Source organism: Colius striatus, chromosome 10, assembly GCF_028858725.1.
Source record: "Colius striatus isolate bColStr4 chromosome 10, bColStr4.1.hap1, whole genome shotgun sequence".
Taxonomy (NCBI): domain Eukaryota; kingdom Metazoa; phylum Chordata; class Aves; order Coliiformes; family Coliidae; genus Colius; species Colius striatus.
In genome coordinates this window covers 31897496-31916092 of record NC_084768.1, presented here as the reverse complement: position 1 = coordinate 31916092, position 18597 = coordinate 31897496, and the positions used below count along the sequence as shown (strand labels likewise).

Genomic DNA, 18597 nt, shown 5'->3' with positions numbered 1-18597 from the left:
TGGAACAAGAACTAGTCCAGTGAGCACTGTGTAAATACACATTCTAGAATGTCTTGAAATAAAAATTTCAATAGCTAACAAATGTTATTTTCATCTCTATTCCCATATATCATGCATAAAAACCAACATCACAGTACAGGGATCCACTATTCTGGATAATAAAACTGGGTCTGCTGAGATCCCCTGCAGAGCCCTTGCACGTTTATCATTTTCCACTGAAAGCTGTCTGGTATCCAGTGTATTTCTGAACATAGTGGTACCATTTAAACAGCGTTGGGGAAATTCCTGCCAACGTTTCCACTATAAATTTCCTCATTCAGGAGCTTCTTATGCTGTCATAAAAGCAAGGTTGTTGAAAATTGGCACATACTCTCGGTCAAAACCCATTAACTTCAGTCTCTCACTATTTCCCCAGAAGGGGGGATTTTGAAGCTTTTATATATTCCTGATGTCATTTTTTGTTTTTACCAGAAATGTGGGCAAAAGAATAGCTTGAGTATAACTGAGAAAACATCAGAAGTGATGGAAATGCACAGCTGTGTATTTTCACACATATCTCAGTATTTTGCTAATTGCTTTGCAGCTCTCCAAACAGCAGACTTGAACAAACTCACAGTATTGGAGAATACTTAAAATAGAAAAGAATACTTTGTAACACTCCTTCCTTTCAAAAAAGAAACATCACAGGAAGAAGCAAAAAAACCCACCCTTACACTAAAAACCAAAACCAGGCAAACTTCTGCAATGCTCTCAGCTCCTTTTACTTTGCAGACTCACCTGTAGCTCAAATTAAACCAGAGCTGTGCTATGTTTTTCTTAAGCTTCCAGAAACACTACAAATGCAGCAGTGTGTTCCCCTGACAGTGGTTCTATACTGTCTCTTATTTTCCCTAACTCACTAATGATTTCTGATTTGGAAATCTTCCTGCAAAACCTGCTACCCATACACAGAAATTCCCCCTTTGCTTCCCCTCAGATGATTCCCTCAGGAGTGTCAGTGTTTTAAGAGGTTTTGCACAGTCATTATCAGCCTGGGCTATGCATCCCCCCATCTCCAGCAAGGTGCTGCTGAAGTGCTCTGCCCTTCTTATTTCATCATCTAAATTAAGACCAAGTAAAGCAGAGGAATAAGTTGGAACTAGCAAGCGAAAGGCAAAAGAGGTAAACTCTTTTGGAGCAGCCATTAGAGATGGCTGTGTGGAATCCCCATCCTTACCCTGCTGAGCTCAGATCATTCTCTTGCTCTTCACCCCAGAGCATACAGGGCTTTCTGAGGTGCCCACAGAGATCACCATGTACACTGTGTGCCAGCTAGTGTAATGCCAAAACTGCTCCTGAAACTGCTGCTGTTTAGTACGAGATGCTAAGAGCACCCGGGTCGGGGAATGCAGCCAGTTTTCTGGAGCTTGCTTTGTGCTGGTCTGGAGAGCCATGGAATGTTGGAACTGGGTTTTGTCAGATTGTGTGTTTGCAAGAAGCACTCAGCATGCTATTACCACTTGGCTTAGATGTCCCTAAATTGGTTAAAGCTGTTGCTGATCCATTGACTGTGCTTCCCAGCCCCGCCTGTCTGCCTCTCACGGGTCCACACAGAGGGAGGCCCTCAGAGCTCTTGCACAGGAGACAGAAATTGCTGCTGGCTGCTTGTGTTCAACAAGTTTACTGAGAAACTGATTGATTTTACATTTGGCATCTCAAATGTTAATTTTCCTCTTTTTCCTTTAGTATGTGCTATAAATCACTTCCAGTAAATTATCTGTTTTCTTTTCCTATCTTTTCTTTTTCTGTCTTTGCTAATTAATGGCTTCTTCAAGTATCTGTGTATGATATATTGGCAGTGCTGTTTCACTAGTCAGCAGAGAGCTTTCATTTCAGATCAGATCCATTCTATCAGCACATGAAATTTCACATCCATTACTGTGGATTTCATTACTGTGCTTTAGTTACCATCCCAAGGTATTCTTTGGACAGATCTGCATTCAGAATTTTTCACAGAATGACTTCAGTCTTCACAAACACATCCTTTGATCTTAACTGCTTGGTTTTGTGAGACAAATAGAATTTCATAAAGTTCTTTACAAGTAAACTTCAAATGCTTAACCTGTCCACACTTCATGACTTGAGGTAATAAGTTAGGCTCCCAATGATCTACCTGCACAAGAACCACAAACTTCAAATGACTGTATGGATAAATGGAGCTGTGTGGTATCATCAGTTATAACAGTTGGTCTCTAAAACAACACTGAGATACTTAAACATATATTTATATTTGTATAGTCCTATTCTTACATGAAAATTGCAGGAAAAAAGTAGGTCTCACAGGATACACTGATGAAAGCAAGAGAGGGAAAGCAAAGGTGAGAAAGGAGACAGGAGAACAGAGTAAAATTTACAAACACACCTGAGCATCCCTGAAGTAGTCTGAAAAGTGCACAGAGGTAAAAAAAAAAAGTACAAAAAGCAGCTGTGTGTACAGATTTGTTTTCTTCTCCATGAAATTATCATGAGCAACTGCATTGGGAAAGACTGCTCAGGCAATATGACAAAGTTGATAGATGACACATAGTGTGCTATACAAGTGAAAGCTGCCCAGAGGTGAAAGTGAACATCTAGCAAGATATTCAGGGATACCTAATAATAAACATAAATGTACCACTTTTAACTAAAATTGATCAATTTGGAGTCTTAACATTCAGTTTGGATCATAACTACTTTACTGAAATAGACACTAAGTTGCTGTCAAAACCACCACATAAGTCACAAAGTCAATGCATACTTGAGTACAACATTGCAATATAGGACAACAATAGTTACAGTCTATGAACACTGGAATTCCTGTCTATTTTGGGAATGTGCTTGTAATTAAAATCAGAGGCTTTTGAGTCAGTCTCATGGTTACATGAAAAAAGCTGTCTGGCAATCGTAAAATATCTTGTCCACCAGCTATGCCTAGCACGAAAACATGGTACAGAAGGATTCCTTCTGTAACATTGTCCTAAAAGGTACTCTGCCAAAGAAACCTCCAAGACTATTCAAAGGAGTCAGTTAGATATGAGGAAACATTTGGGGTTTTTTGTGGTGTGTCACAGCAAATGTGGAGAAGCAGGCTACAGAGCTCCAAGGACAATACACTTAAAGCAGTTGAATGTCTGCCTATTGAAAGAGCTGCACAGACATCCACTCAAATTAACTGTTCTACAGGGAGGAGCAGCCCAGTTAAGGATGAGAAGTGTGGGGTGAATTCAGTCATTGAGAATTCCTCTGTGAATCTCAGACATTCCACAGTAACATTCTAGAATAGGAAAGTTTATGTTGTTGAAACCACACGAGGTGGTTTCAACACAAGGTGCCAGAATGCGTTAACAAGCACACCTCGTAGAGTTGTAACACACAAGGTAGGGCACTTGCACTGAAAATGTAGTCTTTTGATATGGAAACAGCTTGCAACCCTTAAAAAAAAGGGAAATGGAGCCCCAATTTGAAGGACAAACAGTTCAGTTGTAGAGACAGATTTTTGGGATATCTCTTTCACAAGAATCTCACTAAAACCATAACCCTGCCAAGTGAAATCGACACTTTGTCCAGGGAATAGCAGGCAAGCATTACTTGAGAAGCTTTGCAGGACTCTCTCCACAGAGAGGCAAACCTCACAAATTGGATCAACCATTTAAAAAACAAAGTAAGTTCTAAGAACAGTGATCTGGTAGTTGCACAACTAGAATGCCACACAACACTCTTGTGATTTAAGCACAAAGCAGCTCAGTCCTCCCCACCACGCTGAGGTCGGGAAGAGAAGCAGAAGAAAAAGGTAAAACCTCATGGGCTGAGATAAGGACATTTTAACAGAATGCCAAAGGAGCAAAGAATCAGTCAGGACAGCAGTAAAGGAATACCCAAACCTCAAAACCAATAAAAAACAAAACAAATCCAAGCCTCTTAATTAGATGTCTAATCTCTGTATTAGAGGTTCTGAAAGGCTTTCCACAACTAGTGTGGGAGGGTTAGCATTAGCAAAACACCATCTTTGTGATTCCTCTTCTGGATAAAATGAGCACTTCTTATGTGCTTATAAGGGTAATTAGATTTTAAAGATGGTGATAAAAGCATACTAAAACCAGTGCTAGGCATTATATCAAGTCAGGAGACAACATCAATATCTAAAGCCTAAGAATTGGACTCTTCAATAAATCAGCAGAAAGTTTAACCTGGGTATTTGTCCCAACTTTCTCTAATTAGTTATGTGACAGGTACAACCATGGACTCCAAAGAACAAAAGTCTAGACAGCCTGGATATTACTACTATAGAATATAGAAAAACCTGCTGCAGAATTAATTTGACCTTCCTGCAAAGATTTGTGGGATTCAAGAATTCCAGGGGCCTTTAATACATTATTCCATAACTGAGGCCCATTGCATAATGTAGCCAGAGAAAGATATTTAGAGCCTGCCAGACTGAAGCACTGTAAAAGCAATAAATTGTGAAAGCAGAATTCTGTACAGGTCAAAGTTTCCATAGAAATCAATGTCTTCTTGATCCTTTGAAACTCCATGATTACAGGAGTATATATTCAGCTTGGTTATGAAACAGGTTGATATAGCAATTATCATTTCTAACCTTCAGATCATAGCTGTTCACAGACCAACACTTACTGCAATTCTTGTCTGAGAGACTGGATTTCATCACAAACAGCACATGGGGGTAACACACAGGAGCACACCAGCTGGCCAATTCTCTGCTTGCTAGAATGTTGCTTGTAAATATTTTTCCCTGGAACCTGCTGCAGTTTTTTGTTTCTGTCTCATCTATATTAGACAGCACTTTTCAGTCTGACTGACATTAAATATTTAGCAGGTCACTAGCAATTACTAAAGGCCACATATAATGGGAATCACTTTGTCTACATTAGCTGGCAGTGCAGCTCAACAGGACGGTGTAAAACACCTGATACTGATGACACTACGTTCACACCACATGCCTTTGGAGCAGTTTAACTTTGAGCTAGCTTCCCTCTTCTACTTTAACCGTCCAGCAATTTTGGTCAGTCGGTAAATGCTCTACCCATTCTGCTACTGGTACCTTCTTCAGGGAGTATGCACACAGATGAATGGCCTTTCTCCACCTGCACACACACATTGTGTTTACAGATTCGTTAGGGATGGGTTTTCATCTGAAAGGATCTGTAGGATAAATCATATTGCTCTCAAGGTACTATCACTCTGCAACTGCTCACTCAGGCTATCTAAAGGAATCCCTTCTTGCACTTTAGTGTGTGAATGCTTTTTTTCTCATGAAGATTGGTTAGTGCCTCGTATTGAAATCTGATTCCCTTATTGACAAGGTTTAATGCAAGCAGTTAAATGTCTTAAACTGTGTGCAGTTAAAGCTTTCATAAGCTTTAAATGACAGTCTTATATACATCACATTGTCTTGTTACATTAATTTACAATGCAGGGCCAAAAGAACACATTGCATTGGTCTGACATGGTAAGTTTTGAAGGAAGAAAGTCTCTATAGGGAAATAAATAGCTGCATAAAGACTCTGGTAGCTGTCACCTTATTATAAAAATCTGTTGTATTGTTCCCACCAATGGTACTAAATGAGGAGTGACAAATCCTTAAAGCTGGCAAAGAATAAAAAGATCCCTGCTATTTATCCAACATTTAAGCTACAAACGTATTTCAATGAACACAGTTCAAAACTCTTTCCCTAGGTGCCATACACCAGCATCTGATTTATTTCCTCTTTCTTTAAACAAAACAACCCACCCTGTGCTGTTGTAGGAATTCTCTTGTTTGCACCAAGTACTTACAAAGTAGCAATTCCTGCACTGTGGATGTGAAAACACAGGTTCATTTCCAGTAACACACATCAGGTGTGATGTACACTGTGTGAGTCTTTCATAAACAAGCATTTACAAATTAGTCCCACTGATATCAACAGACACACTTCAGTGAGCAGGTGCTTAGCAGTGTAAATGAAGTTCCCATAATTTGGCAGCTACTAATAACACAGTTTCTAGACAGCATGCTTTTATTATTTTAAGGCACAGTCACAGTTTATAGCTTGCTTCTCAAGCATTTGCATATACCTGATGCTTAATGGTTGCTTGTATTCAAGATCTCGTTTGCAACATGTTGTTTATTTCCATGTTAACGGAGGACCATGTCACAAAATCTCAGATTATCACTTACATTCAGGAATAGGCAACTGGCACTTCCAAAACAATTTTCTCCTATAAACCCTTCTCCCTCCACAAGCTTTGGAAAATACTTCAAATAATTTTTTTCTTGCTTTTAAAGCTACACCAGAAGATGTTTCTGAGAGAACTACTAAAAAATTACTCCTACCTTCAATATCAGTAGGTAAACTTACCAAGGGATATGATGACAGTTGAATATTCAGCTTAGCAAATTAGGAAGTCATTTATCACGCTTTTAGAATCACAGAATGGTGGGGGTTGAGAGGGACCTTTAGAGATCATCCAGTCCAACCTCCCTGCTAAAGCATGTGTGCATTTAAAACTTCCCAATGTATCACAACATAATGCTATGTTAGCAATAGTCAGACTGACACAATCAGAACAAAGCCACAACTGCCTAGAAAAGAGAAGTCAATATTTCTCTTACAACCTCCTTGTTTCCACATTTTGATTCTCTATTCCGTTTGAAGAGACTGTGATTAAATCAGTGGCTTACTGTGTCTAAAATCATCATTATTAGGCAAGATAAAACAGCCTTTGTGGTGCATGGACACAATATTAATTCTTATGACACTCTGTGCTGTGAATTCCAACAGCTGACTGTACATTTTGGTATTTGTTTTTAGATGCTTCCTACATGCAAGCTAACAAAAGGAAAGGTCTGTCTTAAATGCTTAAATGTAATATCCTGGATAAATAAGTTCATTTCCAGAAGTTTTTGCACCTAGAATAAGGCACAGTGTGTCATGTGTTTCTTCAGTGCCTGTTGTGGTCTCAATATACAGCAGGGCACACAAGACAGAATAGACTACCGAGGAGAGCCACGTAACTACCAAACATCACGCCGTGCTACCACCAATGAGACCAACAGATCATTTAAAACACAAACAGGAGGCTGTCAAGGAGGAGACTAATTTCAGGGAACAGCCTCAAACTTTAGAAACTGTAGGAGCAGTAGCTAAAGTCTTGTTAATGAAACAGAGAGATTGCTGTTTAAGAGAGTAGAAAAACACGAGTCAAATCAAAAAGAACTCAATTATGTTTCACATGGCCAAACTTTGAAGCACACATACCACTCAAGATGTACGTGGCTCAGTACTGTGACATTCTAGTTGCCTATTTTTGACTTGCACATTTCTAGCTGAAGACCCAAATACATGAAAATAGGTATAAATATCTATAAATAGGTATCAATCCATCCTGTACAGAAAAAGAAATCAGAAACCTATCCTTAAAGACCGTAAGCTTCTAATTTAAGCAACGGATTTCAGGGTAAATCTAAGCCTTCAGACATTACAAGAACAGCCTTACAAGAATGTAACTGATTTCTCTGAATAAAGTACGACAAAAGGAGTACAACGAGCTAAGTAAGAAAATCTAATCACTGAGGGAATATAGAAACATCCAGTGATATCATAAATGGCAGAAATGTTGCTGTTCTCAGTGCTGAATGTTAACATTCAGCCTGTAAACTGACTTTAAAGACAACTGTAGGGAAAGGGTAGTGTTATTTTTGGGGCTTTTTCAATTGCTCTGCTAATTCTGATTTTCAAATACCAATTACAATTTGCCAAGTGTGTTTCCATCCAACCTTACTGACTCCTCCAATAGTTGGTAATGAAAAAATAATTGAATTCTGCCACATCCTTCCCCATCTTTTGTTCCTCTATAGGGCTTGAAGAGCAGAGAGAATTGTACATACGACTGCCAAAGGTCACTGAGGAGGAACTGCTGGAGTAGGAATTATTGTGCCTTAAAATAGTTACTCTTTGTCATGATTTAATGATCTAATGTCGTGTTTTATCTTTCTTTCTGAGTGGCTAATAACCTTTGTGAGAGATGAATGCAACAGCAGGAAATTTTCAGAACCACCACTTAATATTTCCCTTAGATAACCTCTGCTCCTTCTTTATTCCTCTGGGAACGATCTCAATCTCTCTTTAACAATCTCTTTTTGTGAGGATTTAATATTTAAAACTGATTAAAGTATAGAGGGCAGATATAATATGGCAATAGTCAACAACTTCAGAGATTAAATGCCCTGGCAGTTTTCTCTTTAATTCAAGATGTTACTTAATGCAAATGATTAAAACAAACACCACCCTTTATGAACATATCATCAACTGCTGTACTTATTTTCAACCAGCTATACAAAGTCATTTCAGCACCTCTGCAGCTTCAGCCAGACCTTTCTATTTAGCAATTGCACTGAGCAAAAGCAAACACAATGTTTAGTTTAGGGGCTTGGTATATGACCTAAGAAAGAAACACAAATGGAAACTGAAAGCAATTATCCCATGTGGAAACCAAAAATCCTTGTCCCATCCAGATAAAGAATCTGTGGAATTCATCTTCAAATGGAAAACACTCTCCCTCAGATGTGCAAACTGTATTGGAGACTACAGGGAAATTGGGCTGTGAATACCAAACATATCATACAGGTTGACCCACTAAATCATCCCAGAAATTTCCCCATTCAGAAGGTTCATGTTTTATCAGGTCCATGGAAACAAAAGATAACAATGGCACAGTAGCACACTCCAAATTCCTATTTCCTTTCTTGATACCTCTGCAGCTCCTCAAGCACATGCTCTGCCTACAGCTAGGATTACAGCTCTGTACATCTATGGAGCACAGATGTTCTGTACACAACATAAGTTAACTACTGATGTGTATTTTCTTATTTTTCAGATACTTTTCAATCTGACAGTCTTGACTGTTGGATAACAACATTATAAAAGAAACTCAATAGATTTAGAGAAGCTTCATTATTAGTCTGTAAAAATAATCATTGACATAAGGATTCTACCTAGAAAGGCCTCATGATTGGCAGTCACATACTTCCTTAGAGGCATTTTACCCTTCCTATATGTACTTCTTGGCCAGTAAATGATGGAAACATATATGTCCCTATTGCCAAAGTATGTTCCAGTTACTGGAACGAGTAGTAAGTGGGATAAACAATAAAATGGATTCATATTACACAGAAAACTTTCCAGGTCCTTCTCCCTCTCTCTCAGTACTGTTAGCATGCATAAATATCTGTAGCTGTTTAATAGAGACAGAAATGAAATGATTCAGTACCATGCTACTCAACTTTCTCAGATTAACTCTTCTAAATATCTCAATATTAGACAGAAAGACAAAAAAAGCAAGCTCCTTCCAAACACAACACAATCTAAAGGACAGAAAATTTGCCATATCTTCCAACAACAGACACTTCCCTGCTTTACCTCTTTTATTTCAGCCTATCCTAACAGATTCTATAAATCCAAATTTCTACATTATAGCAACATTTGCCTTAATAAATTTACCCTGACTTGCCATTAAGCACTTAACACAACATCACTCCGTTTTATTTGTTCAGTATCGAGTTTTACCTCAAAAACTTCTTCATCCAGAATCCTGGTTCCAAAGACAGTGATGCCATTGGTGTCCACAATCGTTTTGTCACTTCTGTCAAGTGCTTTTGTCATTTTTTTGTTACAGTCAACGATCATTGTCACACTTTTTTTCTCCACACTAATAGCTACTCGATGCCACCTATTAAAAAAACAAACAGAATTCCACTGTAATTTACACTTCTAATATTAGGTGTTCTTAGCAAGGCAGTTTATTGCATTGTGCACCAATCAAGGCAGAGAGAAAACTGTAAATGTCTCCATTTATTTCCTTCTTTACCACATACAGGAACGTACATAGTTTTGCCTATTGACTCTACAACTTCTGCCCCTTAGTACAAAGGAATGTGATCCATAGCTCATAGCAAAGATCCTATGTCCAGATGAAGTTTCAGCTCATCTCTGAAGCTTTACCCAGAGAACACTGGTAAACTCAGATGAAAAGTGAGTGCACTGTTTACATTGCATTAGGCTGAACGATCTGACAGCAGATTTCATTTTTATGAATGTGTTTGATTTTCCAAATCACTTCAGGGATTACTTGTGCAAAAATCCAGCACCTTATTATTTGTTATGTGCATTTTGCTGTTTGTTCTCTGCGATCAAACATCAAAATTTTACCCTGTTCTTTTGCTTATTTGAATGTATACCATAGCTACAGAGATTTTTCAGTGTTCAACAGCACAGAGATGTTTTCCCAGATGCCTATACTTACAAATGCTTGGCAATATCCCTGCAATAGCTTTGTCCACAGAAATATTCACCAAAAAGTGAACAAACTGATTCAGAATACTGACAAATTATTTTCTTTTCAAGGCCTTTGAGCATGAAGTTCTGTACAATTTGCCCAACTTTGTTCTTTATAAGACTTCATTATCATGCCAGACTGCATTAATTTAGTGAGCCTTTTCTGCTATGACAACTTAAATATCTAAAAGCAAGAGGAGGCCACTCTAATCTATCACATGGAGCAAAACATTGAAGAATCCTTGACAGATGAAGGCAAAAAGTGTCAAAGTATGTCATATTAGTGACTGGTAAGAGAAAGCTGGAATAAAACTGTTTTAGTTGGCATTTGTGGCACTAAGATTGTCTAAAGCAGAGAGACAGCTTAGATCAGTATTACAAAGAGCTTCTGTGTATCAAAAGGGACACCTCGGAGCTAATGGAATCTGACTGCTAAACAGTATCACTGAGCCAGAACTCTAATTCTGTGTTTTCTCTGGAACACGGTTAAACATTATCATTATAAAAGCAAACTGTCCATTCATCCCCGGGCACAGCACACTGCTTTCACTCTTTAAAAATATAGCTCGTTTTGAGATGAAGATTGTTGTCCTAGGTCCTTCATAAAAGAGCTGAGTCAGAAGAAAATTGTTGGTCTGTCTTTTGAAAGCACGTAAGAGTTGAAAGCTTTAAAACATGCCTCACTGTGAGTAGGATTCGCTCCAGCCGCTTTGGAAGCTGCATAGGGTCCTGCAGGAAATTGTACCAAAGCAAGGGCATTCTGATTTCCTCATTTTTATCATTCACCCAAACATTTTGGGTGCAATTCTGAAATTCATGTCAAAGCTTTGCTATTTAGAGGAAGCCAATGGAAAAGGAAAAAACAAGTTTGTCGCTTTTTTTATCACTCCTGCTAGGAAAATGCATCAGGTTTAGGTTTCAGGGTACAATTCCATTCTCTGGTAATACAGGGGCTAGAGAGTAATTGCTTTATTCTTAAAGTTTTGATCCCTTATTGCTTTATAAACATGAGAGTTGAAATTCTGCCCTTCCTTCTCTACAGGTTTGTTTTCTTTTGCTTTAATAAAATTTCATCCTGTGTATCTCTGAAGACTGTGGCTGCTCTTCCCAGACTGCAGCACAAGGAATAAAAACCTTGTGGAAGGACGAATGGCCATTTACAAGCACCAGGGTAACATTCCCAGAGAATGATTGTTTGTCTACAAAGGGAAGTTAGGTACAAAAAATGAACAACAGTATCAATAACAGTAAATGTTTGGGGTTTACTGCCTTCACTGAGAGTGAAGTTTAAGTCCTTGTAGCACATCAGGCTAATTGTCCAGCTTATTCTCCCCCAGTTTCCTTATATACAGACATCTCAAACCACCTTACTTATCTCCTGGTTTGGCTCAGGATAGGAGAAATTCTATGCTGTCTTGTCAACTTGTCTTCACTCTATTGATCACCTTCAAACAGACAAGACAGCCCTTCCAGTGAGACAACTTCCCAAGTCCTTTGTGAAAACAGAGTTTCTTTCTATATCAAATAGGAAGAATCTTTGCAGGTTTAATTTTGGGCTCTTTTCTTCTATCACAGTTTCTTCACTCTTGATTTATAGAAACAGCAAACAGAAATGTGGTTTGGTTTATTTGTAGCTGTGTACACCATGTGAAGCTGGAACTCTGCTGCAAAGGTTCTCTGATTTTGTACCACAGTGGTCCAACTAGCTGGAAATCGTGTTACTGATTTACTTAACTACTGAAGGTAACTGCTTGTAAAGACCATAATCACCTAGGTGGTGGCTCTGTGGTATTATATAGCATTTTAAAATGTTACACTTACTTGCCATCAGCAATGTTGACTGTTCTGAAAAGAGGATAGTCTTCTGGGGCAGGTTTTCCATTCTGGTCTTCAAACAGGAAGACAGGGGATCTCCCAACTTCCACACCTATTTGCTGTATTCCTTGCTCGTTGTAGACAGACAGAAGGAAGGACTGGATGCCCTTTTTAGGTTTGACTGTCATTAATATTGAAAAATCTTCTGGAAAGTCTCCACCTGAAAACAAAGTGAAATACACAGTTACAAACCCAGAAAAGATGAAACCATTCTTTAAAAGTTTACTTTATTCTACCAGCAGAGAGGATCTTGCATCCAAAGTGTCAGGGACTTTTAATTCTCAAAAATGAACACATGAACTATTATGCCAAGAAAACTTTTTATCACTTTTTTTTTCTTCTCAGTCTTGCTTTAATTCCTGAAAGGTGTATACCTTAACAGCTCTTAAAATCATGCCTTGGAAATCTATTCTGGGTTTATGTAATAATATAATCCATGCAAGACTAGATGATCTCTAAAGGTCCCTTCCAATCCCTACCATTCTATTATTCTATGATTATTTTTCCATTCATCTTGCCCTCGTGGCCAAGAAGCCAATGGCAGCCTGGGATGCATCAAGAAGAGTGTGGCCAGCAGGTCAAGGGAGGTTCTGCTCCCTCTCTACTCTGCCCTGCTGAGGCCTCATCTGGAGTCCTGTGTCCAGTTCTGGGCTCCTCAGCTCAAGAGGGACAGGGAACTGCTGGAGAGAGGCCAGTGCAGGGCCACCAAGATGATCAGGGGACTGGAGCATCTTTCATATGAGGAAAGGCTGTGGGAACTGGGGCTGTTTAGTCTGGAGAAGAGGAGACTGTGGGGGGATCTTATTAACATTTACAAATATCTACATGGTGGGTGTCAGGAGATTGGGACATCCCTTTTTTCTATAGTAGCCAGCAACAGGACAAGGGGTGATAGGATGAAGCTGGAACACAAAAAGTTCCACTTAAACATAAGAAACAACTCTTTCCCTGTTCAGGTGAGGGAGCCCTGGCACAGGCTGCCCAGAGGGGTTGTGGAGGCTCCTTCCTTGGAGGGCTTCAAGACCCACCTGGACATGTTCCTGTGTGACCTGATCTGCGTGACCCTGCTTCTGCAGGGGGGTTGGACTGGGTGATCTCTAAAGGTCCCTTCCAACCCCTACCATTCTATGAACCTATGATTTTTTCAGCAATCTTCTATTTTGAAAGCATGCATTACAATTTGATTGAACAAAGTACATATCTCTATTACAGCAAATATGTTCCCAGGCACTTCACCTCTATTGCTAACAACTTGGCTTAGTTTCTCTCTCACAATATATATTTAAATCCTTCTAGAATAATATTGTACATAACATCGACAAAATACCTAATTAGTTTTGTTCAACAGGAGCTTTAGGGAAAATCAAAGGACATGTCTTTTTCACTTTAATTTCCTCTTTGAATTACAGATTATATATCAACCGTTGTTTCAACCATCACAACTAAAAAGAAACAAAATTAAAAGTGGATCTAGCTTGTTTACACAGGAAGGACTGAGGTTTATACTCAGTACTGCTCCTTTTGAACCTGGTGGTAAATCTGCATTTCACTTGATGTGAAAGTCTATTAGGCTTAATAAAAATGAAGTAGAACACTGAGATTCTAAACCTCAGTATGTATATTGGCTTTGGCTGTGATTTGACATGCAAGAATTAGCCTTTTCCTCAATAGTTTGGGTCAGGTGACAAGCGACAGCACAATAATGGAACAAAAGTCTCTCCTTGACATTCAAAAAATCTTTCCCAAAATGCAATTACTTAGAGAAATTGGAGAGAAGATGGGATTCCATTACCTGCTGTCCACAACCAGACATGTTTAGTCCCCCAAATACTCAGATATTGTTATGTAATTCTTAACAGATGGTACTTCTGGGAACAAGTTTGCAACAGTCAACCACAATTCATTTCTAGTGCTGCAACACTCCTCCAGGAAGCACTGCTTTAAGTGGACTACTGAAACTGGAGGAAACTTGCCAAAGCCAACAAATAAGCTTTCCATCAGATAGCACCATGAAAGGATTGGTAATATGACCTACAGGCCAATTCTGCTAATGACACAGAATTTGATGAAGAACTTTATAACTGAAGCCAATAAAACTCTGATTCATTCAGTGGATAAAAAGCACGTCCCGTCATTCACACGCAGGCTCAACTTTAGGGATAACAGAAATGTGTTCTGGTACTGATGATGGACTACATGTTGGGCTTTAGACACCACAAAAACATAGGCTGTAAGATAATTTACCACAGCAGTAGCTTTCTGCCACTCTTACCTGGGTACAGCTGCTTCGTTGGGGCACTCAGCTGGGCGGTTTTTGAGACTCTGTAGGCGACATCCGATCCTTTTGAATCCCTTCTGTTTGTGCAAAACCCTGCTGTTCTTGATACTCCTTCTGGTGAATTGTGAAATTCTAATGCTTTTAGCACATCAACGGGCTCAGCTGACAAAGGGAAAAAAAACCAACAAAAAGGAATTTCTCATCTTGCATCTCTACAGTCTGCAGCCTCTAAAAAGGATATTCATTTCATTGCAAAAGCATATGTGTGACCATAGCAGTGCCTGTGTCCTAGTTGGATTTACTGCAGATTATTCCTACAGCAGGATATTATTTTAACCTTATTATTCATATTTAAATATATAAGAGTTCATCCTGTTCAGTGTCACTGTTATGATCAGATTTGCAGACCATTTGAGCACACACTGAAAATCACAGTTTTCCCTAACTGGCGACTGAAGCTTACAACACATTCTTTTAATGAGTGATTTCAAACAAGTGGAACTGCACAAAAGTTGCAGAAGAATTGGGCTACTAAGAATATGTCATCAGAAACTCACCTATTGGTGACATTAAAATATATTCTGAATACATGTGACTGCCTTCTCACACACAAAGTGATGAGGAAAAGCTAATCTCATTTCTCATCCAGTAACAAATGACAAATGCCCCTGCTTTGCCTGGAAGGAAGGAATGGACTGAACTGCAGTCTTTCATTAGCAGGTCAAGGGGGGTTCTGCTCCCCCCCTACTCTGCCCTGATGAAGCCTCATCTGGAGTCCTGTGTCCAGTTCTGGGCTCCTCAGCTCAAGAGGGACAGGGAACTGCTGGACAGAGGCCAGTGCAGGGCCACCAAGATGATCAGGGGACTGGAACATCTTTCATATGAGGAAAGGCTGCGGGAACTGGGGCTGTTTAGTCTGGAGAAGAGGAGACTGAGGGGAGATCTTATTAACATTTATAAATATCTAAAGGGTGGGTGTCAGGAGGTTGGGACATCCCTTTTTTCTGCAGTAGCCAGCAACAGGACAAGGGGTAATGGGATGAAGCTGGAACACAAAAAGTTCCACTTAAACATAAGAAACAACTCTTTCCCTGTTCAGGTGAGGGAGCCCTGGCACAGGCTGCCCAGAGGGGTTGTGGAGGCTCCTTCCTTGGAGGGCTTCAAGACCCGCCTGGACATGTTCCTATGTGACCTGATCTAGGTGACCCTGCTTCTGCAGGGGTTTGGACTGGATGATCTCTAGAGGTCCCTTCCAACCCCTACCATTCTATGATTCTATGATTATTTCAAAGTTAAAATTCAAATAGAATTCTTTGGCACTTTTGAGCCCAAGTACAATCAGCTTACATTTATGGTCACTATCTAAGGATTAAAAGATGAAATCAAGAGCTGCTTCTGCACTGATATTGATACAAAATCCTTTTTAAAAAGCCATCTATATTTGTGCACACGTATCTGGGCACCACGTACCCAGAGCCTTGACGGATAAAATTCACCGTGGCAAAAGGGCCAAGGGACAAATGCAAGAGGCAGTAAGACACCAGTTTCCTTGCTGCATATCTTAGAAAAAAGGTGTTGATCCTCATATTTCCTACAGATCATGCCTTCACTGATTGATGCTTGTGAAACAGAATTTCAACAGACGATTTTTTGCCTGGGACTATTCTGCATTTTTTACGCTGGCAAACTCATAAGCACCCCATCTGGAAAGACAAAGTTTCACATGACTTTCACTGTTAAAACTGAGAAATGTGTTTGGTAAATCTTAACCTTCGTCATGCCTTTGGACTGCACTGTGGCATTAACTATAGCTAATTTATTCTCTGCTATTAGTCATGTGTCAACAAGCATCAACTTAAGGCCCCAAGTTCACCGTGTGTGAACAATCAACTATTTGAACAACTATTTACAAACAAGACTGTAAAAACATAGACAATCATACTCCAATTATGGCAGTTTTTGCAGTACCTACAAAAAAAATGGAACCAGCCATTTAGAACCAGTCACTGGAAAGATTAGTAAAAATTCCAACCCCCTGTATAAGTCAACCACTGTTGCATTCCTTTTCCTTTTGCTCTTTTCTATAATTTGTACCAGATTCATCATTATTTTTTAGAATAATGGCTGTTCTTTGCCTGTCTGACTGGGAGAGTATTCACTCATAAACAAGATTATTCATTAATCCCTGCTTGTCTGCTAAAAAAACTTCCAGGCAAGAAAACTAATAATAATAGAAGGGGAAAATCTACAAACCACAAGTTTCAAATAATGAGAGCAAACATTTTAATACTCCATAGATGATACTTATTTCTGCAAATTGTGGTTCACAAAATGTAAACAGCAAAACCAGTGTGTCAGTGCTTGGTCAGTTTACAAGGATTTCTAGAAATGCTACTTGCCATAGAAATTAAAAGTTCAATGAGGTAAATTTTACACAAATTAGTCTATCTCCAAAGGTAACGTGGTTGACTTACTAAGCACTTACAGATCACAAGTAACAGAAACTGCTTCTCTAATTCATGTTAATGGTTTCAGATAAGCACTTCAACCCATAGCACTTCATAGTTTAAAAGTAAAGTTCTTTAGAAGCCTGTAGATAAAACAGGCAGGAATGCATATGATTTAAAACACAATCCTACGTTCAGTCTGTGAAATAAACAGACCAAGTCTGTGCCTCTTCCACATAACATGTTTTTGCAACATCCTTGTGGGTGTCATTGTTCAACCTGGGCTCTCATGAGATGCCCAGATGAGGATGCAATCCCATCTGAGAAGCAGCTGGCCTGGAACTCTCCTCACAGCTGTTATTGCCACCTCTCAGCTGACAGCAGGGCTCCCTGGGCAAAGCATTTCTCCCCTGCTCTCCTGTGTCATGCATAGGGCTACTCTAGATTGGGATTTCTGCAGCAACACTCTCTTTTTCTCTCGGTGAACTATAGCAACCCAGTTGGAGCAAGTGTTCAGCAGCCTTGACCAGGCTGCCATGACGTTAGCTTCCAAATTCTGGAGCCTGTTCAGATGATGTGCTCAGTGCCTCTACAGAAAGCACTAGATACAGCTGCTGTCCCTACACCACAGAGCACACACACGTAGGAATCCAGTCAAAAATAAAGAGCTCTTTCAACAGCAGCATTTAGCTCCCAGTTTAGCTTCTAACCTAGCTAGTCAGAGGTAACTTGCTTGAAGTATAAAGGATGAAGAGAAGTTCTCACACAGCCAACACTGGGTTTCTTAGAACACCAAGGTAGAGAGGTTGGAAGACAACTCACAGAGTCAGGGAAAGGCATAGTCTGGAGCTACCAGCTGAAACTGGGGCTTGCCTCTGCCAGTTTTGAGAGGTTCTGCAATGTTCAGTGTCACTGTATGCTGGGAGCTCCAGCTCTTCCTGAAAACTGCCTCTTCTCTAGCATTCTGCTCCCACACCATCTCTGGGAATGGTAAGAAACACCCAGGAACAGCACCAGTGCTAAAGCCCCACAGTTTGCCTGTTTGCACGATCCACAAATTAAGATTACAGCTTCTATTTATATGGGGCACTGTTAATGTAACCCATAGATTGCCAGACTTGAGTCTCTTACAAGAACTTCCTTACAGTGCATAAAGCAGCTTGTCTAACTGATTTCACCTTCTAGCCTAATTTCCTTGGATAGTTTTCTCATAAGAGAAGAAAACTGCAAATTAATGATGTAAATACGCAAAATATGGCATAACATTTATGGCTACACTACACTGGTGCCTGAAGGCCACCTCCTGGAGCCAAAGCCAGACAAAGCCTCAAAATAACCCTCTGAAAAGGAGCCTGTGTTCATCAGGGCAAACCTGCATCTCAGACTGAGCTCTCCTGACTTTCATACTGCAATCAAAAAGCAAGCTTCCACCGTGCCACTTTTCCATCGATAAACAATTGCAGGGGATCATTCTTCCCACTCAGTATTAAGCTGTATTAAGAAGCAGTTTATGGGGTAATTCCACGAGTGGCTTCAATTTCCCACTACTGTGGATCTAGATTGATCCTACCACAGATGTATGCAGGAGGTACTTGTCCTCAGTGGACTTGCAATACTGGCAGACTGGAAAGATATATTCATTGAGAGC

At 39.7% G+C, this 18597-nt stretch overlaps 1 protein-coding gene across 2 annotated transcripts in view; it reads right to left on the bottom strand.

Moving 5' to 3' along the window:
• COL11A1 (collagen type XI alpha 1 chain) overlaps positions 1-18597 on the bottom strand; it is a 119857-nt gene that overhangs the window by 91952 nt on the left and 9308 nt on the right. For both annotated transcript variants that reach the window (XM_062003161.1, XM_062003162.1), the window contains exons 2-4: positions 14497-14664; positions 12171-12384; positions 9582-9744 (exon numbers count right to left, since the gene is read on the bottom strand). In XM_062003161.1, coding sequence (XP_061859145.1) covers positions 9582-9744; positions 12171-12384; positions 14497-14664 — 545 coding nt within the window. The remainder of the gene's footprint in view (positions 1-9581; positions 9745-12170; positions 12385-14496; positions 14665-18597) is intronic.